This window comes from Embiotoca jacksoni, unplaced genomic scaffold (genome assembly GCF_022577435.1).
Source record: "Embiotoca jacksoni isolate LCO1_2020_lvr unplaced genomic scaffold, fEmbJac1.0.p SCAF_11, whole genome shotgun sequence".
NCBI lineage: Eukaryota > Metazoa > Chordata > Actinopteri > Embiotocidae > Embiotoca > Embiotoca jacksoni.
Window position 1 is genome coordinate 8362622 of NW_027185241.1, and position 26537 is coordinate 8389158.

At 41.3% G+C, this 26537-nt stretch overlaps 4 protein-coding genes across 4 annotated transcripts; 1 reads left to right on the forward strand and 3 right to left on the reverse strand.

The window, feature by feature from the left end:
• Positions 1-3810: 3810 nt before the first annotated feature.
• Positions 3811-6562, reverse strand: LOC138192216 (protein FAM8A1-like). Its single transcript, XM_069139473.1, has 5 exons — positions 6111-6562; positions 5340-5460; positions 5071-5194; positions 4768-4907; positions 3811-4666 (listed from the first exon to the last, which is right to left on the reverse strand). Exons 1-5 carry the CDS (start codon positions 6559-6561, stop codon positions 4522-4524), a joined length of 981 nt encoding a protein of 326 aa, XP_068995574.1. The 5' UTR covers position 6562; the 3' UTR covers positions 3811-4521.
• Positions 6563-8429: 1867 nt separating this feature from the next.
• Positions 8430-9431, reverse strand: fabp4b (fatty acid binding protein 4b). The gene is made up of 4 exons (XM_069139485.1): positions 9195-9431; positions 8875-9050; positions 8681-8782; positions 8430-8568 (listed from the first exon to the last, which is right to left on the reverse strand). The coding sequence occupies exons 1-4, from the start codon at positions 9265-9267 to the stop codon at positions 8515-8517; spliced, it is 405 nt and encodes a 134-aa protein (XP_068995586.1). The 5' UTR covers positions 9268-9431; the 3' UTR covers positions 8430-8514.
• A 9715-nt stretch (positions 9432-19146) lies between these two features.
• Positions 19147-21354, forward strand: LOC138192230 (hairy/enhancer-of-split related with YRPW motif protein 1-like). Its single transcript, XM_069139497.1, has 5 exons — positions 19147-19402; positions 19617-19689; positions 19800-19883; positions 19989-20070; positions 20184-21354. Exons 1-5 carry the CDS (start codon positions 19317-19319, stop codon positions 20786-20788), a joined length of 930 nt encoding a protein of 309 aa, XP_068995598.1. The 5' UTR covers positions 19147-19316; the 3' UTR covers positions 20789-21354.
• A 951-nt stretch (positions 21355-22305) lies between these two features.
• Positions 22306-26525, reverse strand: stmn2a (stathmin 2a). Its single transcript, XM_069142920.1, has 5 exons — positions 26418-26525; positions 24495-24590; positions 24151-24323; positions 23843-24034; positions 22306-23730 (listed from the first exon to the last, which is right to left on the reverse strand). Exons 1-5 carry the CDS (start codon positions 26434-26436, stop codon positions 23671-23673), a joined length of 540 nt encoding a protein of 179 aa, XP_068999021.1. The 5' UTR covers positions 26437-26525; the 3' UTR covers positions 22306-23670.
• Between the last annotated feature and the right edge of the window lie 12 nt (positions 26526-26537).

Here is a 26537-nt window from a genome sequence, read left to right on the forward strand (position 1 = left end):
AAGAGCGAAAAGGCTGAATTTCTGAATAATGCAGCATCCAGGGTTGTCTTGACAACTCAAGCTTCTATCTGCCTAAAGCAGAAATCTGCCGTATTCCAAAACACAAACACACTGAAAGCTGCAGTTATATCATAGAAAAATGGTATGAATGCTGTACCGCTCCACTTCAACACACTCACAGTCTCTCTTTGTGCTTTTACATCCCTCATCCTGAGTTTGTACTCGCTTCATATTCCATTTTTAAAACACAAAAATGAACTCCAGCACCGGCAATGTACTATTCAGGAAAATTAGTTTATTTATATCATACTTGTTCCTTTTTTCCACAATCCTGGAAAACAAGTTCATTCATAATTTATTCACATTGTAATGACTCCAAATAGTACAGTGCTGATTTGACTAAGGGGCTGTGTTAACTGTACGACTTTTTGATAGACCCTCTTCTTGACTTACCTTTTAGGATTATGTAGCAGTGTTGAATTATAGCATAATTTAATCATAAAAATGTGAGTTGCATAAAATGTGGTTGATTGTGAAACTATAATATTCACAATATCCAACAAATTTCATTAGACAATACAGCAAACAGAATTGTGCTTCCCAAACATTCCAGCAACTCAAGAACAAGTGGCAACTCTGATTGATATAAAATATTCTGTAAATCTGCTTTGAGAAAGATGTAAAATATACTTATGTGCCAACAAATGTTAGACTAAGCTCCTTTATCCAAAAAGAGAACATATATAAGGCTATAGAAAAGGCGGGGAGGACAGGCAAAAAAAGCAAAAACCTCATACATGGGGAGAGTAACAAGCTGGAAAGCAATGAGCTGTCACAGCAGAACAAAGACATGCATCAATCTGGTTACTGAGGGATGGGGGGGGGGCTAATGACACAGGCACAGACAGATGAGCACAAGACCTGGCAGGGAAAAACACAAGACCCGGAAGTAAAGAAACAAGAGGTGAATGATTTCAAAGTAAAATAAGGAAATCCAACAATCTAAAAGGCAGAAAAAAAATCAAATCAAGTAAATGATTGAACAAAATGATCTGCCAATCAGTTTGTGTTCAACACTGTGTTTGACTTAATTCTGTCCATGTATGTCCATGTAAGAATAACAATAATTTTACATGTGCCTGAATGTGTGCATATTGTGTGTTGCCGCCCGACATCTCTCGTTAGAGCAAGCTTTCATCTCCCTTCACAGTCAACAGGTCTCCTCTTCATCAGCAGCCCTTTCCACTCAGGCAGAACCCAGCCAGCCTGTAATTACTGACTCCACTCGAGAGGAATACCAACAGGCACAGACACACTGGGAGGAACTGCAACAAACAACAGCGAGCAGTATTTCAAGCCCACAGCACCTTTCCACGACTTCAAAACACCTGGAGCCTCATTCAGGTGCTGTGTGTGTGTGTGTGTGTGTGTGTGTGTGTGTGTGTGTGTCTGTGTGTGTGTGTGTGTGTGTGTGTGTGTGTGTGTGTGTGTGTGTGTGTGTGTGTGTGTGTGTGTGTGTGCGTGTGCGTGTGTGTTAAAGAACAGCAGCCACCTGTCATTTTGGAGGCATAATTAAGCAAATCATGACTTTAAGGACACAGACTTTATCATTCACAAAGAATATTTTAATTCCAGTGGAGCCTAGACTGATTACCTTATCCCTCTGGCCTTCACATGGCTGTGTTCAGACGCAGACACATGGCTGACAGAAAGCTGTGAGCCCGGCATGATGCCTGTAGATGACTCCCTTGTTGAGACAGAAAGGTGGCAGGAACTTAGGCTGGACACTGCATCAACTCGACACCGTATGGCATACCATGTGGCAGCAAGGAACTAGAATTATCAAGCGTGGCATCAAACAACATATGACAGAGAAAATAGGGAAAATACTATAGGAATAATGCAGATGCAATGCTTTTGCACAGAGAACAGCTTACCTCCTCTCCCTCCATTATGTCTCTGATATACAAGTAAACAAAGAACAAAATAATTTAACCATTGAATTTGATGACTAGCTTCTAACAAAGTCCGCCTCAGCCGGGATCACTTCCTGCACTCCCGTTATTTGTGCTACATTCCCATTTATAGAATTAAGGATGATCGTCAGTATGATTTACATATATGTCAGTAACTGATTTCTAATGTTTAATTCCCAGCAATGGTTGAGAGTTTTTTGAAGCATCACTTAGTTTCACATAAGGGTTTGTGATTAATTTTAGTGATAAACGTCCCCTTGCTTTTCTAAAATCTCCCTCTATTGGATACGACCCAGAGTGTGTCAGGACAAAAATAGGTTACAAACATGCCTCTACTCCAAATTGAGCTGCACTCACTCATCAATATACAGTACAGTAATAGTGGTGGGGAGTATCTGCCCACACTTTCTGGCCCTTAGTGAAGCCGTTCACGAGTTGTGGGCCTATTATTGCATCGTCTATGGCAGGAGGCATGGCAGCCGCATGGTGGTGGTGGTGGTGGGGGGGGGGGGGGGGGGTCACTCTGTAATCTGGGAGTACCATCTGTGGCAGTCAGCTGAAGCTGCCACTTAGTGTAGTGAGCCCAACACATTCACCATGTCAACAGTCTTGCCAACAACAAGAGCTTCCACAGTCCCCTCCGAGTATAGAGTATGTGATGTGTCAGAAAACTCTAGGGATGGAAGAAATGTCTCAGAAACAAGTTGATTCGAGATGTTTCTTACGTTTAGAAAAGGCTCGTGTCATGGGCAGACAGAGGGATTGGCTGGTGATGGTAAATGAGGATCCCACATGGAAAAATGTTAGTTTGAAATATTGCAAGCAAGCATATTATTGCATGCATGTTACAGTGCAGTGGAACTTATTCTCCATCATACATCTACCCAGGCAGAACTGATGGCTGCATGATCAACAAATTCACACTAGGTGGAGCTAAACTCCCATAACGAAGAAAAATGATTATCATCCTATCTCAACAGAAAAATGGAATTAAAGAATTCTATGATTTTTGTTACAAGGTTATTAATTCATTATGATAAATTTTGCTGTCATTTATATCACTTATATAATTGGAAAAATGTCTACCCAGCATCTGTTCTCGAGGAAATTAGATTGGAATACATTTATCATGTACGTTTTCACAGCATTACATTACGCAGCAGAAAATGATCCAATGAATTGTCTCAATCTCTTTCACCCTTGATCTTTCATATTTAGGGTAATATATGTGAGATCTCATTAGAATGAACATTCCGTATAATAATAACACCCTGTGTTGTGAAATAAAACACAACCAATGCAACTTGCTTATTAATCAAGTGGTTAGGGCAAATGCACAATTTCAGGGCATCTGCAGACACTAAAACTCGTATTGAGACCTTTGGAAGATAGTATGTGCTTATTTGGTGTTTTAACCATGATGAAACAGAGCACTGTCTCCAAACTAGATCGAAAATCTCCCACACAACTTTGGTTGATATTTGGTGACTATCAAGGCCACAAGGTATGAGTCACGTTTTACTCATCAAGCTTTCCGGTGACCCTGCAGGAAGCTTCTACATTCATAGTTTCTCTACTCATGTATTCAGATTTTTCCTTTATTACGTCTCTGCATCTCTAACTCAGAGTTTGAAGGATGTGTGAAATATTCCTCAATTAACTCTTGATATACAAAATAAAATCAGTACTTATAACAAAAAATTATTGATGCACCCGTCATTGCATAAATGGTACATTAAGGGCCTAAAGTATAACATAATGATGCCACTTAATTTGTACCGTAAGAATGATAAAAGAGTGGACAAAGAGCTAAAAGACAAACATGTCAAACATGCAGGGAATCAGTGGGGGTTTCATTTAATCTTCTTCAATGCAAAAAGACAGTTAATCACATAAAATGTGTAATAAGTCAATTTTTCAGTCACACACATGCTGTCAGAGTAAAGGAAGATCATTTCTCGATTTACATTTCCCTTCAAAACATAAATGTGCCTCTAAACCGGAAGATTTCAACCGCCGAAATAGGTGAATGTCATGCGTCACTCCCAGTGACAAACATTAAAAAAAAAAAAATCAAAATATGTAAAGTCCAAGAACACAACCGTAATAATACGAATATTAAATACAAAGAGATACAGAAGGTATCATCTCATAAATGTGTGATTACTTAAATACTGAGTGATAAATGAGATTCACCCTTAATCTACAAGAGAGTTCAAAAAAAAAAAAAAAAAAAAAAAAGAGGCAAATCTTGTGTTCATGAAACAGATAGCATACCATCATTTTTCCTGTGGTCAAAACTGAGACTTAGCACAGGAACAGATTCTGAAATCAGCATGTAGATACACATGCAGAAATACAGTGTGTGTCATAAACAGATCAAACCCAAGCAGTAGTGAACTGAAATAGTTCATACTGATGTGTCTCCAACTCTCTGCGACCATCTTAATTCTGCTGTGATCGGATGATACCGCGAGTTCTGCAGAAAGCATCACTCTGTGCCTGCTCAAAGTTATTGTCGGATTCTCTTCTGTGAACTTCGGTGTCATCTGACCCTGGATCGCTTGACAACAATTGTACCAGCCACCATGTCATACACAGTCCTGTTGTGCTGGAAGAACAGAAGTGTGATGAAGGCTGGGAAAAAGAAGGCAATTGAAAAGTTCTTGTTCAAGGCTCGCACAGTTGATCTGTAAAGAGACAGAGGCTCTGTTAACACGATGCGAGGCACTTTTCCGGTTACGTTTGCTACGAAACTTCTGAAATATGATCTTTAAAATGAACTACTCACGCAGACAGAGAGACATTAGTAGCTGGCACTATAAGAACCCTGTTAGGCTGAACCAGAACTGATGAGTCACATGTAACAACTCTGAGTCCGATGAGGAACTTCCCTGGAGTGGCTCCACCTGCTCCCCAAATGCACACGATCTACATGGAGAAAGGTGAAGGAGACGTCACGCAACTGTGTGGTGTCTTTTCCACCATTTACAGATGAACAGTGGACGTTTCAGACCGATACCACTGTTTTACCTCACATTTCAGATGTTTGATAATAACGGAGTACACAGTAAAGTTGTATATGAGCACTCACCTCATAAAAACACACTAATATCCGGTACACAAGGGCAACAAGCATCATTTTCTGTAGCTCCTCCATCGACGTGTCTTCATCTATTTCCTCCACAATGAAATGCATGGCGAACTTGGAAACATCTCTGAAAGGCAAAGAGAAATATACTATTCCAAGGAGTGCTTTTTTTTTCTGATTATAGTTTGTCTTTGTTTTTTTTAAAGGAATCAAAAAACATGGGCCTCACTGTCACTTCACCCCCACTAATAACATAAAGTTAACAGACTCACTTGATTCCACTGAGGTGCATAATACTGATGATTATGGTTGCTTTGACGAAAAACAATATGAAGAAATCCACCATCTCGGCCATTAGTCTTTGGAGAGGTGAAGGAATGTTGTACTCCCGTCCTGGTGAAAAACATAAAAGTGTTTCAAAACCACATTTCAAAACCTTCGGTCCAAAATATTGTGACATTTGATTCTGTCCATATCGTCCAGCCTTACACGGAGGTTTTGTCACTTTATTTTAACTGTTGCCACAGAAATAGAAGCGCAGTATAGTCTATAATATCACTGCACAGGGTTTTCCTTGTGGTTTCTGGAGGGTTTAGGTGATGCGGTAGCAGGCAGGGAGTGGTGAGCAGTTTTTTGACTAAAAAAAACCATGTATTTATTCGTTTGTTTTGTACTGTTGTCATTACAACACATGTTTAAAAAAAAAAATCAATGCCTGCAATAAAAAATAATGATCACCAAACACTGGTAAACAAAAAAAAAAGCTTTCAGTGAAGCTATCGGTGCTTTAAAAAAATAAAAATAAAAAAAATACTACAGTACCCTGGGTGTCTATCGTAGAAGCATGTTTTCTCTCAGTTGTGCAAAGTTAATCTGGCCCAAAACCTTAAAACAGTCCAAGACCAGAGGTGCACAAAAGTATGTGGACATGGGGTGTGTCCATATACTTGTGTCCATCCATATGCAGCACGTGAAGTCGTGGACTCACATTTCTGACACCCTGCAGACGGTTCGGCGGTGAACACAAGAGATGCGGCTCTTACCTGCTCTCGGTGCGTTTCCGTTCTCCTGCGGCTGAGCGGCCACAGCAGCCCCGCCGGCGGCTTCACCTGCGCGGCTGCCCGGGGAGGTGACCGCCGGCGGATAAGGCGACAACGGGACACCGAGCGGCCCGTTATACCAGTTCTGGGAGTTGAAATCAAGCGCCGTGGACGTCCCGCTGTCCGGCTGTAAATAACACGGGTAGGACATGGCTGACGCCGCCAGCCAGCTCTGCCAGTTCACGTATCCAGTGTAGTAGTGCCACATCCATGCCTGCAGCTTCTCGCAGTACTCCGCTGTGTCGCGGCTTTCAACAGCGTCTTGCTTGCTTTCAGAATTGTTCTGGCTGTCTGTTCTTTGGGTTACGTCGTCACCGAGTGACTCAACTTGGTCAGCTAAAGGTTTATCCCTTCCCTTATCGACTTCCATACTTCTGTTTTCTTTGTCAGCCATGTTTGATGGCGCTACGTCACGTCCGACGTCACTCGGGGTCGATTTAGCTAAACGAAGACAAGCTATCGTTTTTTTAAAAAAAAAAAAAAAACAACAACAACAACATTGTTTTTGAAAAAAAAACACAAAAAAAACATTGTTTTTGGAAGTGGTAGTAGCCTAAAATGAATTAAACAATTACTTATTTAAAACAGAAAACTCTCATAAAACTCCTGTCTGTCTCACAATAAAATGTCCATCCCCCTTCTCAAGATATAGTGGTACCGTCCAATCTTGGTCTTTACAAGAATCAGCCACCAGGAGGCGGCATTTTCTGCAAGGTAGATGCTGCCGTGATTATGACATTTAGGGTTTTCAAATTCATATTATGTAATAACTCAAATTAGCAAGTACTGCAGCCAAACAATTCAGAATCTTACTTTTGGACTTGTTTAGATAAACCCGCATGCATTCATAAAATACAGTATTATTGAGCATTTAAGTGATTAGTTGAGGATTAATAAATAATTGCAGCATTGTTTGGTTAATCGTTTTTATTATTTATTGCTGCCAACATTTGCTGGTTGAAGCTTTGCATTCAAGCAGTTTGAGAAACCTCTTTAGGACCTTGTAACATCTGAATCAATGAGTTATTTTTGATGTAACAGATTTAATGCCTAATCCATTAGAACCAATAGATTAATTGCCTTTAATGTCACAAAGATTAAACAATTGGATATATGTAGCATTTACGTCCTTTCACATTTAACAAAGGAACTATTAAATTGAATAAGAACAATACAAAAAAATTGCCAGCCAATGGTGGGATTGTGTTTAAAGGGTTAAAACCATTTCAAAGGAACTCTTCTTAAATCCCGCACCCACACACTACCCTAAGATTAATCCTTAACAATGGGGTATTCAAACATTTTAAATGAGCTGGGACAAACTCAAGTATTAATTTAAACCCCCAGTTATGCGCATTTGATCATGTGCATTAATAAAATACACAAAACTGACATTTTCTCATAAATGTTCAAAAACATTATGCTCCCAGTGTACAAACACTTGATTTAACATTCGTGAACATGTGGCATGGTCTTATATAATGTGGTATTCAACACAAGGAATCAGCTTGTCTTACTCATTGTTTCTCGACCACCACCTGGGGTCACGGTCATTCACCACAGCCTGGAAAGCTTTTGGAGGATTTAGGCCTCAACCTACTGCCCTAATTAAAACAAAATGACTTGCACTTGCTTTAACGCCACGTCTGTGCATCCAAGACAAGAGGCCTGTACAATTAGAGGTCACTGCTCTAAACCCAAGCAGGGATTTCGTCTTCCCACCTCCCAGTCATAAGAGGGCTGCTCTGATATTAGGGCATGTTGTCTTTCCTCATTTCAACAAAAGGCCTTTGTACACTGAATAGAATAACGTCTTTCAGCCAATCACCAATCTTGCAATGTATAATCCAACGTTTTACGCATTTCCCCAAATATACATTACCCAAGTTTTAAAACTGTCAGCTGGCCATGGTCTCCAAGACATATTAGAGCTATGAAATACTGATCAAAAGGCATTACAACTCAAACCATGATGCTCACATTGTGGAATAAGCTCAGCATCTTTTTTTGACTGCAAGTTATTACCTTTAAAGTCATTTTAGGATTTGAAAAAGCGCTGTTTCAAAGTGAGTTTCGTTTGACGTGAGCAGATATGCTGCACCAAATGCATTTTCTACTTAGAGTCGTCACATGACTTAAAAAGGTCAAAGCAGCCGTGATTAGCATTTAACACCAAGTATGCAAGATCACAATTTTTTTTTTTTGACCCAAATAATGTGTGCACCCAAAAGACAACCAATTCACAGATTGCATAGTTCAGACTTTATTTGCATATTTGGCAATGCTTCAGTGCCTTTGGTTTGTTGGTAATGGAACAGAAGTCAAGGCACAACAACTTTTTAAGGTATCAAGCCACCTTATCATAGGTCCTCACAGCAATAATGTCATCCATGAAACATTTCTGTTGAGACAAGGTTTAAAATGTTAAACATCTTTTCATTGCAATTAGAGAATACATAAAAGAGCAAAAGCATGAAAACATGCTTACTGTCTTAATTGCAAATCATACTCACAGCTATTAGTTTTCCATCTTGAATCTCTCGTTCCAGTGTTGTTGTCTTCCCATCCCAGGTCTGCTTTTGCACAAGTTTGCCATTTTCAAAAGTCATGGTGGTCTGGGGAGGAGAAAAAAAAAAAAAAAAGTTGAGCACTCAGAAATACCCATAATCCTGTCTGTAGAATGAGGCTGTTTGAGAAAATGACCTACCTTCGCCATTCGGCCGTCGGCGGTCGTCTCATCAAATTCTTCATTCAGCTTGAATTTGATCTCTGTGGACTTAAAAGTGCTCTCAGTCTTCATTAAAATGAGCCCTCCATCACCCACGCTGAACACCACGTTAGGCTTTACCATGTTGCCCATTTGGCGAGTTGCAAAGTTCACACCTTTAAAACACAAGGAACCTGAATTAGAGTGTTGATCTGCTCGGCTGGAACTGAACGACTCGCAGGGGCTCTCAGTTCACACAAGCAAGACATCTGGTAACATTAAACTACGCTCAGTAATTAAATAAATAGATGTAACACTACCAATTGCCTTCATGTATTCATCAAAGTTTTCGCTGGATATCAGAGTCCATGTGGCCACAAACTGCTCAACCATGATGATGATGATGATGATGAAGATGAAGCGCCGTTCTGCTGCAAAAGCAAAAGATGTTTCAGGATCTTCTGATACGATGTTGAAGTGGCGATATACTGTCACTCAGGGAACATTGCCTAGTATTTAGCCTGATCGAAGTGCGTGATTCAGAGCTAACCAATCAACAGCAGGTGCTGACGTTGTCATGGATATGATCGGATTAGGGGGCGTGTCTTTAAATCTGAGTTGGAAGAGTGAAATGTGTGTTCAGGTTCACCCTGGATGCTGACTTCAGCATCAATTGGGGGAAAATGTTGTAATTACAGCACTTGTGTGCGGTTACATATCGCCCTGCACAAGAAAAGATGCAGGCAAATTTGATCTTTTCTCTTTTATTGACCAAAATTGCCAAAAACATCTGCAGGAGCCTGGCATATAGTGCATTGACTTTTTTTTTTTTTTTTTTTTTTTTTTTTTTTTTTTCAAAAGTGTTTTATTGACTCAGAGAAATAGAATAACATTGACATTGCTCATTTTCATCTATATGCAAATAATAAAAACACACAAACATAAACAGCAACAGCCATGAAGTACAGCTGAAATGTTGCATTTTTGTATCTTTATAGAAGCAAAATAGGTGCTACAACAGTAATAACCTGTGTGCACAGAACAGATGTATCAGACAAGAAGAAAGTCATAATGTGAGTCTAACTCAAACAGATAACACAGGAGCCAAGGAACTCAACTCTTGTTCCCTCACTCCCTCCCCTTCCTCACTCAAGCCAAACTGTAGTTTATCATTGACATTTTATAATCAAGTAAATGGGATTAAAAAAAAAATAGATATCAACAAATGGAAAAATTAGGAGGTCTTAAAGTTCAGTTCTATCAAAACACCATTTAAAAATCTAAGTGTTTTAGCTTTTTATGTGAAATCTATGTTACTTACTAAAGGATTTATATTAGAAATGTGTTACATTCAAATGTTATAATTTCTACTCCCACAAATGCAACACAATACCCAGCTGTAAGTCTTTTCACTGTGATATTGTGATATATAATTTAACCAGCAGGTGACGCCATGTTCACATATTTTTAGAGTTTCTCTATCTGGCAAACTACACGTGTGCCGAAAATGGTTGAAATGGATTTTAAATTTACAATTTTGAATTCTTCATTTAGGACATTACACATTTTACATATATTTTCGATTAATAGTGTATATTTTGTATTTACAATACGTTTGCAGTGTATTTTCAATATTCAAAAGAAATCGTAGGCTGTCATGCATTGCCCCCCAGTGGTTTTAGTAATTCACTACAGTAGGCTGTGTATTTGGGCCCTAACAAAAACAGCCCAAAATACTAAACATGTCCAATGACAGGTGTCGAGGTCCAATTAAAACAAAACACACAAAAAATAAATCAACCGATCCCCATCTGGTTCAAGGACTTTCATGAGAATATTCTTAATAGATGTGATTTTATTTCATTCATTGCATTTATTTATTCCACTTTAAACCATATCTGTGGGGAGATAAGAGCTTGCGTTCTGTCGATGAAGGCGTGAAAAAGATCAAAGTGGAAAAGAGCAAGACAGAAATGATTGGAAATGATCAGAGCAAATCAGATTCAGATCAGATGAGGGCCCTGTGACATGTCTCCTCTGTGGCTTGAGCTGTTGCATCCTCTATTGCCTGCATCCAACCATTCAGTAGTTTCACATTTGAGTCTTCAAAAAGACTTGCAGGCATAAATTGGGAGGAAAGTGGGGCCTTACAAAATCTCTTGAAACGAATTTGTCACCACCAACAAGTTATGAAGTGATGGTTTAATAATACACTCCTCTAAACAGAAGAAAGTGTTAAGGTTTAATAGTGAGATTGCAAATATCTGAAACAAGAAGATGAGCCTATGATGAGTCAAATGTGCACCATGTAATGTCTGTATAGATAAATAATGCCAGTCCACAAGGCATGAACCTTATAAGGAACAACTATGCAGTCCTATAGTGTGAGATTAACACCAGCGATAAGAGATTATTTCCGTTTTAGATAGTGACATTGAGTATCTTGCAAGAACTATTTTTTTCTATCACAAGCTGAAAATAGTTCAAGCGGAAATAGAAAAGCTCTTTTGGTTACATTGAACTGATGACAGTGGATATGGGTGCAACAAACTGTCCAAGAAGAGCCCATTTTTCCATTTTTATCCTGCCTTACTCTTCTGTGACATCACAGAAGGATACTGTTTTCTTTCTTTGGGGTCACTATGTTATCAAAGTTTTGATGCCATCATAATTGAGTGCTGGTGTTGTTCGTCTTTGAGAGGATGCTTGTCTTTGTTCATATCAATTACACTCTCGAAGACCATGGGTGTAACATCTGTGAAACCCCGGTTACCCTGGTCTATCAGGGCAGATCGGTGGTTGATGTATTTTGGAAAATTTGCTATCAATCCAGAGATACCAGAATCAATGTATACCAAATAGAAAGACTATAACATAACTGCAATATTTGATTTCAAGGCCCCATAGGCATTAATTGTTCATTAACTTCAACGACAGACAGTAATGATGTGATAATCAAACCGGGCTGGGCTGTGATATATCATGGAATGCTGTTTACCAATCCAATGAGCCGATTACGTGTTGTTCTGTCACCCGGGGTTTCTCTGTGCACATACAGGTGCCATCCAGGCGTAGAGCCCATCTAATGAACATGAACTCTCGCTGGCATCCACAGAGAAGTCCTTTCCTTCTGGTTTTCATCAACACTTCAGCCCCCATTGATGGGAGAACAGTGGCCATGAACAAAAGCTGTATATACTGTACAAACACAGCTCTGAGCGGCAGCACACTGACTCATTCTTCAGTGTGTGTGAGAACGGAGGGGGACCCCTTTCAGCTCCTTTGTGTTGGTGTCTGTCAACAGTGTAGTTGGAGGCAGAGCCCATTGTGGTGGCCAGTGTTTCGTATTGACACAGGGCCTCGTTCAGCTTGTTCCCAGGGTCCAACCTGGGGACTCATGAATAATGGAGAGAGGGTCCTCAGGGCCAAGGAGGAGCTTGCAAATCTAACTGGGCTTGTTAGAAACCCAAACTTTATGTGCCAGCAGGTAAAATTGAGGTCACAGCAGATCATGTTGACGTTGAACTCGATCTGACACCGAGAATCTAGCAGCTGAGTTGCACCTCAAAAGATACAAGAAATTAAACACAAAACATATTAATTTAATGGATTTCCAGATCATGGAAATTTTTTTCACTACTCCATTTCGTTTGAGTACATTTTATTGTATTGCCTCCCTCTAAGCCTAAACTGTCTTTTCTATTCTGGGTAAGCCTTTGCCCGAGGTAAGGGATAAATTTCCTTCATGCAGAAATCTGTGAAAGCCTTTTAGCAGTCCCTTTCATGTGCTGTAGACGAGACATGTCCATAGTCTTTTTTCTTTTTGAACCAAAACCCACAGACAACATCTCATCATTTTCATGAAACTGGCTTTGTTGATAATTTTCTTGAGATACATTTTACTTTAACAGTTCTCTCATTGTATCAGATTCTGACACAAAAATGCCAATTAAAAAAAAAGCTACAAATACAGAACCATCCTAAAGAAAACACATTTATTGAGAAAAGCTTTTTGCACTTAATAAAAAAGGAAAAGGTTTCAAAATATATGTTGCTATGTTGAAGTTTAAGGAGTGAGAAACAAGGGGTATCCTTTAGGTCAGGTTCCCAGCAGGTCCAAACCATCTGCTGAAAGGCTCACACGACCTGAGCGATGTGCCCTCTCCTCTTTGCCTTTTTACACGGCTGCTGGGGGAACCAGAGGGTGGGCGCCGACCGTTCTGCACAGGCTGGATGAAGAGTGTGTGTGTGGCAGAGGTCAGGGAGGTGCCTCCTGCTTGTGTGCTTTGAGCTTTTTCATGCTTCCTGCTTTGATCTTCTCTCGCATCCCTTCATCCCACACGCTCCCTGCGCCTCGGGCTTCTGGTTTGCAGCACACCGACGGTGGGGCTGGAGAGGGATGGGGTGGAGGGAGGGAGGGGGGCTGCCTCTCACAGAGACGCTGCTTGTTCTGTCAATACAGGGAGAGGTGCAGGGAGAGCTGCCCACAGGGGCACAGCCACTGGGTGCAGAGTGCAGTGGGTGGAGGGTTCACCAGGAGCTAAAGTGATGCACACTGTACAGTTTTCTGCTCCTCTTTTATACTCTCTTAGATCAGCCAACAGTGGGATGGAATTCTTGTCTGAAAAACAACTGCCACAGTGCTTAGAGGGCAGCGCGTTGGACCCCTTACAACATGGGAAAGTGTACCCCTCAGCTGGTAGTTATATAAAGCCTGCCAGAGTCATGAGAATCCCTGATAAATCACTCGGCTTGAGGCCACTCATGTATTTCTGCATCTCACATGCAGTAATTATTTTCTATGGGTCAATATAATGTGTCCTTCAAAGTGTTGCCATGTAATCAGTGTGGCAACACGTTAATACATTTAGAGCAGCATGACATTTGTCATGTGAATATGTTAGAAAATATGCTTTTATCACTCTCCTGTGCTCCCACCCCAAAGCCTGATAATCCTTATATATCCCTTCATACACACACACACACACACACACACACACACACACACACACACACACACACACACACACACAGTCCCCCCCATACCTCACCTGCTGGTGCGAGACTGGGGAACACAGATGCGAAGGCACAGAGCAGAACCCCTAATTGAAGATTAATTGGAAGGGGGAGCACTTACCTTTATTTAGACATGTGGTAAATGTTAGGCAGTGACAAGCAACTCAACCATCTCAGCAGATGACTGCACTTAATATTTCATGACAAATTTTGAGGGCGGGGGGGTATTTAGGGAGTTCTACCGTGCAGCTCTACGGCCAAAAATCAGAAAAAAACCCAGCATATTGATCTTTTTCAAAACAATCAAGACAATGACAGAGATAATCAATATCTGTGACATCTTCCCAGTAATCTGTCAATAGCTCTCTAACGTTTCGCCTCTAGTCAGATTATCTTTAACTTGGCATTAATAGACATACAGCTGTAGCGTGGACTAAATAGAAGTGCATGCATGTAACAAGTGCAATGCTGTTAAAATGTGGAGAAAATTAAAGTAAGGGACAAAAAAAAAAAATTTAAAAAAAAAATCAACATTATTTTTTAATTATAATGGGAACACAATCTACATAATCATTTGGATATTACAGCTTAATATGGAATTATACGATAATATGGAGAAAAATAAAATAAATGGACATTGAATTATTTGAATTATAGGTTGAGAAATAATGTACCAACAAATAATCATGGAACTAACAGTGAGACTTGCTGGGATTGTGATGCATGTTTGTGTGAGAGGGGCACGAAAGAGAAAGAGTAAAAGGGTTGTGCTAACAGGCTTTCTGCAGATCACTGGCAGTTTGACTGCAGTGGAGAGTAATGGGGCTGGCAGGGCGGAATCAATTACTGGCCACAACAGATTTTCCCACAGGTCAGAGCTTGGGAAAGCAGTACTTTACTGCAGAACAGACAGCTGGCACAGAGCATCCACTGGGAAAGGAGCCGGCTCTGAAAAAAAGACAGCATTTTTTTTTATAAACTTGTGACACACCATAAATTGGCTCTATGCTTTTTCTATGTTCTATAAAAAAAAAAAAATAATAGTGGTTTTACTGCTAATCAGATTGTATTTAAAATTGCATAAGCAAATGAAAACTGAAAATAAAAACTCAGAACAAATGTGGACTAGTTGTTTGACGTAATGCAAAAAGTTACTCATAACATGATGGCTGACCTTCAGAGACAGACCTAGATTCCCCCCAGTAGAGACCAATCATGCGCGCGCGCGCACACACACACACACACACACACACACACACACACACACACACACACACACACACACACACAGAAAGAAGTCATGATAGTTTTTCACAGCTTGACTTGCCTAATACTTCAGACGGCCAGTGTCTGAGGTTAGTTTTAAACCAGGAGATACATTTAAATTGGAGCCTCAAATCCCTCCTCCACCTTAGCACACACACATACACACAAACTCGCACACACTCCATTGATATGCAAACAATGTTTTTCCTGTGGCAACACAATGTGTGGCCTTAAAAGTAGCTTGTTCTGTGGTCCTCCTTTCTCTGAGAACATCACGTGCTGTCTCCTGTTGCGCTTATTTGGAAACCAGTCTTGTGATCTGCCTTTCCCTCCATTGTGAACTTGCATAAGTTAACTGGTAATGGGCAGCATACTGGTAAACCTTTTGAACAATATAATGGTGACATGCCTTTGTGCTGGAGCGTGCACCATTGTGGAGAAAATGTTGAAATAGATTTTATTCATTCAGGAGTGACTTAGGTCATCTGTTTGTTTTTTTCATCTTTCAATCCAACATACGGTTGTCCATATTGAGTTCAAAGTGTTGTCAGAATCTTTTCTAAATGCTGTTCATGCCCTGTAATTGATTCCAAGCCCTGTAATTGGCAGCTGGTGTTCAAATCCTGCATGGTGTCAGTATCATGGTGTGAGGAGCTGTCCTCAGTAAAAAGAAAAAGAAAGACGAAAAACTTCTGCTAAACAAAGAAACAAGGAAGTCAACATATCCTTACTGCTTTTACCTATCCAAAAAGCGCAAGGAGAATGGATGCCAACAAAGACAGGAAAGTAAAGAATGAGAAGGCGGGAGTATTACAGTCAATGGGAATGGGTCTCAGGCCTGGTCTGGTCCCTGCCCAATATAGCGCCTGGGTGCTGACTGGAGAGAGGGGACAGACAGGAAGCTGTGGCCTATAGGATAACATTGTTGCATGGAAGCTGTCTGGGAGACATTTCCCTCCGTTGGACAACCTATTTAGGACCAACATGGGTGGCATTTTCTCTGCCTTACATAATATGTCACACTTTAAGTATATATGCAGCAAAGTTTATACATTTCTACAAGCCTCTTCATATTTGAATAAAACATGGGCAAGGAAATGATCTCACCTACTCAAATGTCTCCCTGATGACCACCCCTCCCCATTCACACCCACACATGCACACACACAAATGCAAACTTCACAGCAGCAGTTGTTGAATGACAGGTATAAGATGTCAGGATGGTGTGCACACAGGATGCAGGGCACGGCTGTGAGCGTCGCTGCTGCCGACAGCCCCAACGGTTGACATAGTAAATCAATCCTGATGGGAGGGTGGGTAGGACGGAGGCAGGAGGGGCAAGGTTGGGAGGAGGGGGTGCAGGTTCCATTGGGACTGAGCCGGCCTCCGTCAGACACACTCAGCCACACAGCCAGCCAGAGAGAGACTGTCGACGGGTGGGAGAACACTCGCCGGGGAGCGATCACACGGAGATTGAGTTACCACGGAATTAGATCAGGGTTGTGGGAAACAGCACCTCCTAAACACACTCGCACACTCTCAGTCACACACACGTAAACACATGCAAACACACCAGCACACACTCAGGCTGCACTCTTGCACACAAAGAGTCACCAAGGGAAACCTGAGGGAAGATTGAGGAAGGCAGCTGGGCACACGCCAGTTTCAAACAAATGCTTGCTTATACCTTTTAGCTTCCTGGCACTGGTCTGAGAGTAAGTTCTTGAAATCGGTGCCGAGTTACGCCCACGGTCAACGGGCATACAGGCATGCCATTGCAGTTATTGAATGTAAAGATAATATAGAGAAATGTCAAATGAGCTGAAGCCAAACACACTTAAAGAAAATACAAACTTTTACAGCATTCACCAAAACTGGTGTGGGGGGCCTGAGGAAAAATGATGTGATGCCACAGGTGAAAAGTCAAGGTTTTTGGAAGACAAGTCATATTATGTTTAATAGTGCACAGGAATGTCAGCACTAATGTGTAGGACCTTGACAGTCAGGTGTGGGGAGAGTGGTTTGTGTCTGCATAATGGAGACCACATGAACCTGCCACATGAACAATACGTAAGTGATCCCAAATCTATTCAAGCTGGCATTCAGCAGAGTCATGGAAAAGCCATGTTTGGGTCAGTCCGAGGTGAAGAGCAAGAAGAGGGTTCAACACTATCCGTATCTAAATCTGTTGCCGAGCTGAGGAGCAATACATGAGTAATACCGTCCAAAAAGGGAGCATGCATGCTTTGGGTGTTTTTCAGCACTGGATTATGCACATGTCAAGGTCTATAAATTGACCAAGTGGGAGTATGGGAATGTTGAAATGGACGAAGGTATATAGGCTGACTTCTAGTGAAAGTGTGTGCTGACAGGGAGAGAGCATATGTGTTGTAGGAGATAGTGTGAAAGCTCATCCCCACTCACTGCATCAACAGAATGACTGAAGCTTGCACATTGTATCTGTCACCATTGAAACCCCTCAGACATTCTGGGAGCAGCGTGTTGGCCAGCAGTTGCTCCCAGCTCATCTGCACTTGTCTAGCTCCCGACTCACCAAGTTAACAACTGACCAGACGGACAGAGCAAAGAAACAGCTGCTCCTCTACAAGGAGGGTGAGGGTGGGGTGTGTGTGTGTGGGGGGGGGGGGGGGGTACTGATGGCCTTAACAGATGTGTCAGACTCGGTGCAGGAACAGGTCGTTTCCCCAGATCTTTAATTAACGCTCACATTTGACTGTTGTTTTTATATTAATAGGTACATATGTTCCTTTACTTGTGGTTATTTGTAACATAATGGCAGTGATTGATCCTTTATTGAAGTAAAAGCAGTTAATATGTAAAGATTTACACTCCATTTCAAGAATGGAGTGTTTTATTATTATAGTATTGGATAAAAATTTTGGAACTGGACCAATAGCAGTGCACCTCCTCATTTAACAAAATTATCATAAGTCAAATTTTCATCTGCAGTTTCACTGGTGACTTTGCTTGTTACTTAAATGTAGTGGTAGAGTATAAAATTACAAAACATGTAGACTACATCCTCAAGTACAATTACCTAGAAATTGTACAAAAGTTCAGCAAATGTTCCAATTTTATGTGGCATTACTGGTTTAATCAGTGTAGCTTACAGCATAACACAGTACCAGTTTAACTCAGCAAAGGCAAAAATAATAAACAACAGAAATGTGTTTTTTCATATTTGGTTTGGTCATTGCTTTGTATTTTTAAATATGTTACATATAGAAATATATTAGCCTACTAATATATACTAGAAACAATCAGAAGTAATCAGTTAAAGGGTGGAGCATAAACATTAATAGCTCCTGTGTTTTACAGTTTGCTGTCCGACCTTAGTGCACAATTATCACACCTTCTGCAGACCACCCCTTGTGTTTTTACCTCTTATGCCGAAAATAAACATTTATATAACTGCATGTAACTCGACCTTCTAAAAACATTTCTCTGTCCCGCTGCACAGCAAAGACAGGACGGTTTTCACCCAGAGCGGATGAATGATTCCCTGGGAAGGTCTGCCTGCGCCAGTCAGTTGATCTGTTTGCAGTGACTGCAGAGGAGGTGGAGGGGGGCAGTTTCCTTGGAGCGCATGGCAACGCTGACTGACTAATGTGGAGCCTCCCGGCTGATCAATGCTTGTTGTGGAACCACACAGCTGACAGTGGACAATGTACAACACACTCTGCTAATGGACCGTGCGTCCTCCACTGCACCAAAGAAGGAGAGGGCTCCTGCTACAATGGTGCCTGTTGCTCATGAACTGGGGTCTCCGCAGGGAAACTGTGGAGCTGTGGCCAGGAGTCTACCGGTCAGTCTGAGCTGCCAAACACAGAAAAATAAAGGTTTTAACAGCCTACCTCCATTAGAGCGCCCCGTCTTTAGCGCGACGGGCTTGTTCATTGATATTTCTTAAAGCGCACGTCACTCAAAAGTCAGCTGGGTTTTAACTGGCTCAAGTCTTTCTCAGCACCGCCCATTTTGTTCCGAGGACCACGCCCCCTCTCCCCCCACGGTGAGAACATCACCACGGCAAAAGCAGATCTGACGATTTTAAACTGTTCCTCAGACCTGCTGCTGTGTCAGTGCGCCACTGGAGCTTTCTCTGGAAGGAGTGTGTTCATCACTGCAGGCTCGCAAGCAAAATGAAACGAAGCCACAATTACAGCTCATCGGACAGCGACCTGGACGACAATGTTGAGGTGGAGAAGGATAGTGGCGACGAAAATGGGTATGTGATTTTTTTTTTTTTTTTTTTTTTTTTTTTTTTAATAACCATTTGTAGGCTATATGTTTTAAGGCAGAATTGTTGATTTTAAATTATGAACTGCCACTATTCAACTTTATTTCATGTATATTTTTCATTTATTGAAACGCTTTTGTTTTTGAACCCATTAGAGTTTGTTTTTGTTTCAATAAAAATGGAAAGCCGTTTTATCTTTCAGTCAACTTGACTCTCATGGATCGATGTCACCCTCCACAACCACGCAAGTTCAAGCCAGAAAAAGGCGCAGAGGGGTATGTAAACTTAAGATCTCTGCAGCCAAGTTGCACGCTGAAGTTTAATACTTGTTTTTCTAACGCTGGCATTTCTTTAAACGCTATTTTCTTTCATCTTTTTGGAAAAGATTATTGAGAAACGGAGACGTGACCGGATCAATAACAGTCTGTCAGAGCTGAGAAGATTGGTGCCAAGTGCTTTTGAGAAACAGGTTAATTCTCTCCTCTTTTTATTATTGCCTTATGGGCATGTTTTCTCTTGATAGACGCTAAAAGAAATGATAATAAAAGGACAATTTCTTTCTGTATCTTTACAGGGATCAGCTAAATTGGAAAAAGCAGAGATATTGCAAATGACAGTGGACCATCTGAAGATGCTTCATGCGTCTGGTGGGAAAGGTAACTAAGCTTTTCTTTGGCTTTGGATGAATAAATACATAAAAACATTCATGTTTTACCTTCCTAATTCATAAGATGATTTGCTTTAAATAACGTGTCTTTTTAACTTTAAGGTTACTATGAGGCTCATGCTCTTGCTAAGGATTACCGCAGCCTGGGCTTCAGGGAGTGCCTTGCAGAGACAGCTCGCTATCTGAGCATCATAGAGGGTCGGGACAGCACGGACTCCCTTCGCGTACGCTTGGTGTCCCACCTGAGCAACTACGCCTCTCAGAGGGAGGTGCACACTGGACTGGAACACTTGGCCTGGGGCTCTGCCTACGGGACTGCCCCCGCCCATCTCCCACACCCCCTCCTTCTACAGCACCCGCAGGGCAGGACACCCGGATCCAGAAGCAGCCCACCATCCTCCTCCTCTTCTTCTCCTTCATCTTCCTCCTCCTCTTCCACTGAGGCATCTGGGACATCCAGACTCAGTGTCATGCCCCCTGCAGAGTCCCTCAGGGTACCTCCCAATGGCTCCCTGCCCCTCAGTCTGCCTGTGCCAACATCTAAGCTCTCGCCACCACTCGTTTCATCTCTCTCCTCGCTCTCGGCCTTCCCCCTCTCCTTTGGTGCTTTCCCTTTCGTCTCCCCGACAGCCGTCAGCACAGTGAGTCCCTCCTCCACCCTGTCAAAGCCTTACAGGCCTTGGGGCATGGAGATTGGGGCCTTCTGAAGCTAACCACTGGACTGAAGGCAACAGCTGAGCTGTGCCCACCATCACAGACAAACTATGGAACTGAGTCCACTGTTTTTAGCAAAGAATCACAGGGGAAAAGAGAAAACTGATTTTATTTTGATAAGCAAAAAGTGAGAGTGTTTTTTTTGGAGGATGTGATTTCCTCTCATTATGTCATTTACTTTTAACGAGAGGAATTATAAAAGAATTTATGTAATGTTATTCATTTAAATTGAAAACTAATTTAGCGAGCATGCACTGCCTCCAGGTTGAGGGCTGATATAATGATATGATGAATGGGCCATGAATAGATTTACTGTAAGCACAAATTTAGAGGTGAGATTTTGTACACCATGAAAATTCTACATTTGTCCAGCACAGATGTCTACATTTAACATAATGTAGTTACTTAAAGTGGTCTGTTTTCTTAGTGATATCGGCGCTACATGGAAATGAATATGTGCACCAGTGTTGGAAAACTAACTACTTGAGAATTTGAGACTTGCATTTCTTGTATCTATTTGTAATATTTTTGTACCAATAAATTTAGTCTAAATGTATAACACATGGATATAAGACAATGTCTTTTTTCTGTTGCATTTGCTCCTTAAATTCCTTAAAATGTTTGGTTTTCCTAATGCATAACGGGTAGCTATTTTTCCTGCTATATAAGCAGACCAACTCCACTCTAAGTGGTAAAGACCATATCTTACCAAAAGGCATATAATCTGCATTTTTGCTATATTCCCATAGAAGTCAATTATGAGCTAATAAGGTCCCGGTTATTGACTGAAAGGCAATTCCTTCACTGTGTGCCAGGTAAGTAACCAAATCCGAAAGCATTGTTGCCCTTATGAATACCCAGGAAATCATTAAGAGCCAGAGGAAATCCTTTACAATGTTGCCCTGACCTCACCAGCTTGGGTTGGTCTGAAACGGAGACAATAGTGTGAACAGGATGAGGACATTGGAGGAAAGCGGTTAAACAGTAACAACAACACGCAGACAGCTGGGACAATAAATCACTGCTCGGTTCCGAGGTGCCGTTTCTGGTCCAGTCTTAGACACTGTTTTTGAAGGGTTAATTGTTTTAATGGTTCCGTTTTAACCATTCATGCAGCACCCCAGACTTCCAGGTGGCCGCTGTCTGTGATTTGTTCCTCTATAGGGCTTACAAGCCACATGGTATTAATAATACATTTGGTTTATTGGTTCTTTGAGAGCAGATCAGATTCATATCCACAGTTGCGTGTTTTTGTTTATATATTTCTTGTGTATTTACGTTTGGCTTAATATGAACTTTCGGCCTACTTTTGGAGGAGCATGAGCTCCAGCTTTGTCCCAAATAAATCTCATACTGCCACCTGCTGGTGGAATATCATACTTAGGTGAGTCTAACCCTCAAGGAAAAAGCACAAGTTTATTTTTAATTATTCCAAAAACTATAATCATAATATTCTTGAAAATGAGTTAACATCAGAACAGACATCAAAAATGAGCAGGGCGAAGACTGATTCTCAGGATGTGTAGATAACTGGTTCTTTATTTGGCAGTTTACAATTTCCCTTGACTTTTAGCACAGAAAAGTATTAGATGGTGCATGCCATGTTCACAGAACCCTGAACCTTTATTCAGCAAAGCTTTCACAGAGAAATATATGAAGGGAGAAACACAAGCAGCAGAGGATGCAGGCATATATCAGTGGTACTGTATATTAAAAAGAGACTAGTTCAGTGCGCTGAATGTAAAGCATCCTGCATCCATTCTCTATCTAATCCCCTAAAGAGAGAAGACGCCAATGATGCCTTAATGTAAATCTGCATTCACACACACCCATACAGACATACGTTATGTTCACACTATCAATATCAAGATGGGAGCAACAGCACATTCCACTGTCCAAGACACTATGCATGATACCTTTGTGGTGTCAAAACATTCATAAATTTATAAGATTCACCGCCAAATAACGTGTTCTTAACAGGGCTATTGATTTGGCTAAAGATGGATTCATTGAAAAAATGTCGTTGTCAGGGTAAGTGGGAATCTGCAAGTGTATAAACAGTTGCTCCCATTGGGCAAAGACATTCTTAATAACAATAAAGCACCTATCAAGTTCATTATCAAGCTCCTTTCAGAGGATGTGGACACTTAATGAATCTGTGGGTTTGGCATATCGTTAAGATCCAAGCGTGCGTGTTGAGGATGAGAAGGCATGTGCGTGAGGGAGATACAGATGTGATGCGTTGATATCTTAAGGAGTCTGTAGTCTGGGTACACCAACTGCCATTCTTCACAAAAGACACTGAAACATCATCATCATCATGACATCATCATCATCAGGAAACACTGCAACTACAATGTCTGTCTACGTCCAACTCACAACACCGAGCGCTTTCCCAAGAAAATGGTTGTCGAGTCAAATTCCAAGAACTGAAACATTAATCAATGACAAACAAAATGTTTGAAATTGTAAAGTGCAGTACAGTACAATCTTTGTATGTACTTCACCTACCTTCATAGATAGATAGATAGATAGATAGATAGATAGATAGATAGATAGATAGATAGATAGATAGATAGATAGATAGATAGATAGAAAAAAAGCATTTACAAAATAAAAGCCTTATTCTCGCATAATCTCTAAAATCAACAAATCCATTCAATTCTCAAGATGAGTGTTATTGATGTCTGTATCCACTGATAATACTGATAGTAGTGAGTACTGGTGGCATGGTGTTTTGTTGTGTGTTGTGGTGGTGAGGTCCTTGAACCACTTGAGTGTCTGTTACGGAGAGGGTGAGGGTGGGGCGAGGAATGGGAGGGGACTGGATGGAAGGGACATAGATGGATCATGGAAGTCAGGACTTCTGCGAGGCTCATGCTGTCAGCTCTTCCTTCATCTCTTTGTTCCTGCGCACCACCGCTGCATGTTTCTCCTGAAAATAACACAAGCGCGTAGTGAGAGGGATTCATCACCAGGTCAGTATCCCATTAACACACTCGACTTTTATTTTTGCGGGTGATGACTGACATTTCTGCAGTTCTCACCTTCTCCTGTAGACGCTCAATCATGGCTGCCAGATAGGCTTCACGGTTCTCCTTGATCTGCTCCATCTTCATCTGGAGCTTCTCCTCAGCCATCTTGCTGAAATTGTTGTTCTCTTCCATGGCCTTTAGCAACACGTCCCTCTCATGCTCTCGTTTTTCTGCCAAAGCCCTCAGCACCTGGGCCTCTTGGTACTAAATATGCAAGCAATAGTAATCATATCAAATCATTCATTTTGAATCATTTAATGCCCCAGAGATGTACTTTTTTCCATTTTAGAGCACCGATCTGACACAGATGACATACTCACCTTCCTTCGATCCTCAGCAGCCTCCAGTTTCTTCTCAATGTCCTCCAAAGAGAGGTCCTTCTTCGGGGGGGAGGGGAGGTTGTGGGCTACGTCTGACAGTGGAGACTGAGGCTTGAGAATCACCTCAAAGGCCTGTCCTGAGGCCCGCTTGTCAATAGGTTTCACCTCCATGTCTGTAAATCAGACAATTACAATGACAACACCAGCTAAATCAATGACCAATAATGTATCAGTCCAATGATATGTCATGAATACTAATGTCTGTATTTACAGGGCAGAGAAATAATCCACTGGGGGCAATTTGTTTAAACCAAAAGAAAATCAATGCTTGAGCTGATCCATACCTTCAAACTCGCACACAAGCTTGTTGCGTGCCTCTGGGTAGAAGCAAGAGCAGATGAGGGAGAGGACAGACAACTCCTTCATCTTCTCTTTGTATGCTGTGGGAATGTAAACAGATCATGGCTTACAGGTGTGTCTCTCAAAAAACACAATACGAGCACTGGCAAAAATGTACACAAACTTGAGATATTTCCAAATCAAGGTATTACAAAAGGGAAATTGCTCAATAAACCAGTTGGCATCCGATGACGCATTAAGGATCCATTGAAAGTCTAAAATGTACCTAAGTGCCCTGATGCTTAATAATTCATTGAATGAATGTATTCTGTGTGGGTGATCAAACTCAGATTCTTTTAAGAGAGTGGCAAAACATGCATTACTGTTACTTTAATGGGTGTCAGAATAAAATTTTCAAATCAAGAAATAAGAACGAATCTGCATCAGATGACTAGACAGGCCGATGTGTCGAGTTATTTAATTTCCTGTGGAATTTGTTAGTCCTGTGTGATGCTCACAGTATAAAAAGCATCTGTGTTAAGCCTATGGGCTATTTACAAAATACAGCTGTTTACTGCTCAGCTTTTGTTTTATTAGTATTCACCAATTCCTCAGACTGTTTATATTTTAATCTTGTCAGCAAATTCTGCCACTTTGTTTTTCATGATCTTCCTGTATTTGTCACAGTGCCCACCTGGCTCCTCAGAGGACTACAGATTGTTAGTGCTGCTAAGCCTTCTGCTGCAAAGGCCAGTGTATGAAGCGGCCCCTTGCTGCAGGGCTGGCCTGCCTCCCACCCTGCCAAAGGCCTACACCTGTCTACTTCCCAACATCTCTGACACCACACACACACACACACACACACACACACACACACACACACACACACACCATACTGTCTCTAAATGACCAAATGGCCTACTTAAGTGAAGGTGATATTTAAAATATATAATAGTTAAATAAACCCATGAAAACAAATGTGCTAAATGTGTGGCCTACAACAATAGCAGTCCATCAGAAGGTATGACTAATGCAAGATGCAATGTACTTCTTATCTGTTTAATATAACAGTGCTCAGTGTTAATATCAGAACACGAACTCCCATCATAGTCTTTTGATTCGTACATAGGTATGTTAATTGGACGTTTTTGCCGAATAAATCGCAGCACATCTGCCACAGCTGGTGGTGCATTCTTTGCGAGGAAGAATTAAGCAAAGCTAAAGACACGAATAAAAGGAGCAATCCGACATAATTAACCAATGAAACAATCGTGTACAGGGGACGTCCAGGTTGCAGGAAAACGTTTTAAAATGACCAGTTCCAACTGTAGAGGTTTAAATCAAGCAAAGCAATGTAAAAGTCAAACAGATGAAGCCCTCTAGGCTTTGCTGTCGTCTAAATGATCGGCAGCTCAGCATCTTGGGTGGGGTCCGTCTGCATTATGCTGCATGTTGGGGCCGCTGTTGCATGAACCGTATAGGTGCAGCGTTGTAAATAAAACGCTCAAAAGGGACAATCCACATCGTCTGATTACACAGTTACACTATATAATAATTTTTAAAAAAGCATACGAGGATTAACGCGTTGACATAGAATAAAGGAGACATTTAAGTAATAAGCGAGAGAGGATGCATTAACAGACTATCGTGCCGAGACAATAAAGGCCTGTAGTCGGTGAGAAGACACCATAAGAAAAGTAATTTAATTTTATTTAGTTTTAGTCTTTTACGAAAAAGCATTTCTCCGGTGGAGCCCTTACAGGAGTACGCAGCCACCAGTCGATATGCTACCGGGCCGACACAGACTACACATAAAGGGATGAACCTGTCCCAAATCCATCCATCCATCCATCCATCCATCCATACATACATCCATCCATCCAGCCATCCTTCGTGTTAAAATACACGATCAGCATCAATATGCTTACCGGTTGCTGTTTTGGCCATGGCTGATGTATTTCTCCGCAGAGGATGCTGTAGCTCTGTTCTGGTGAGCGCTGATGCTGCTTAAGGCACTGAGTCAGCGAATAGACCTGGTTATGATCGGA

What these genes read in the sequence shown, in the direction of transcription:
- LOC138192216 (XM_069139473.1), bottom strand. Translation starts at nt 6,561, where the DNA reads ATGGCTGACAAAGAAAACAGAAGTATGGAAGTCGATAAGGGAAGGGAT. An exon ending in TATTAGTGTGTTTTTATGAG is followed by an intron (nt 4,908 to 5,070) that starts GTGAGTGCTCAT and finishes TTCTCCATGTAG; the next exon opens with ATCGTGTGCATTTGGGGAGC. An exon ending in ACTAATGTCTCTCTGTCTGC is followed by an intron (nt 4,667 to 4,767) that starts GTGAGTAGTTCA and finishes GTCTCTTTACAG; the next exon opens with ATCAACTGTGCGAGCCTTGA.
- fabp4b (XM_069139485.1), bottom strand. Translation starts at nt 9,267, where the DNA reads ATGGTTGAGCAGTTTGTGGCCACATGGACTCTGATATCCAGCGAAAAC. An exon ending in TGAATACATGAAGGCAATTG is followed by an intron (nt 9,051 to 9,194) that starts GTAGTGTTACAT and finishes TGTGTTTTAAAG; the next exon opens with GTGTGAACTTTGCAACTCGC. An exon ending in CCGACGGCCGAATGGCGAAG is followed by an intron (nt 8,783 to 8,874) that starts GTAGGTCATTTT and finishes TCTCCTCCCCAG; the next exon opens with ACCACCATGACTTTTGAAAA.
- LOC138192230 (XM_069139497.1), top strand. Translation starts at nt 19,317, where the DNA reads ATGAAACGAAGCCACAATTACAGCTCATCGGACAGCGACCTGGACGAC. An exon ending in GATAGTGGCGACGAAAATGG is followed by an intron (nt 19,403 to 19,616) that starts GTATGTGATTTT and finishes TTTATCTTTCAG; the next exon opens with TCAACTTGACTCTCATGGAT. An exon ending in CCAGAAAAAGGCGCAGAGGG is followed by an intron (nt 19,690 to 19,799) that starts GTATGTAAACTT and finishes TTTTTGGAAAAG; the next exon opens with ATTATTGAGAAACGGAGACG.
- stmn2a (XM_069142920.1), bottom strand. An exon ending in GCTTGTGTGCGAGTTTGAAG is followed by an intron (nt 24,324 to 24,494) that starts GTATGGATCAGC and finishes TCTGATTTACAG; the next exon opens with ACATGGAGGTGAAACCTATT. An exon ending in CTGCTGAGGATCGAAGGAAG is followed by an intron (nt 24,035 to 24,150) that starts GTGAGTATGTCA and finishes TTGCATATTTAG; the next exon opens with TACCAAGAGGCCCAGGTGCT.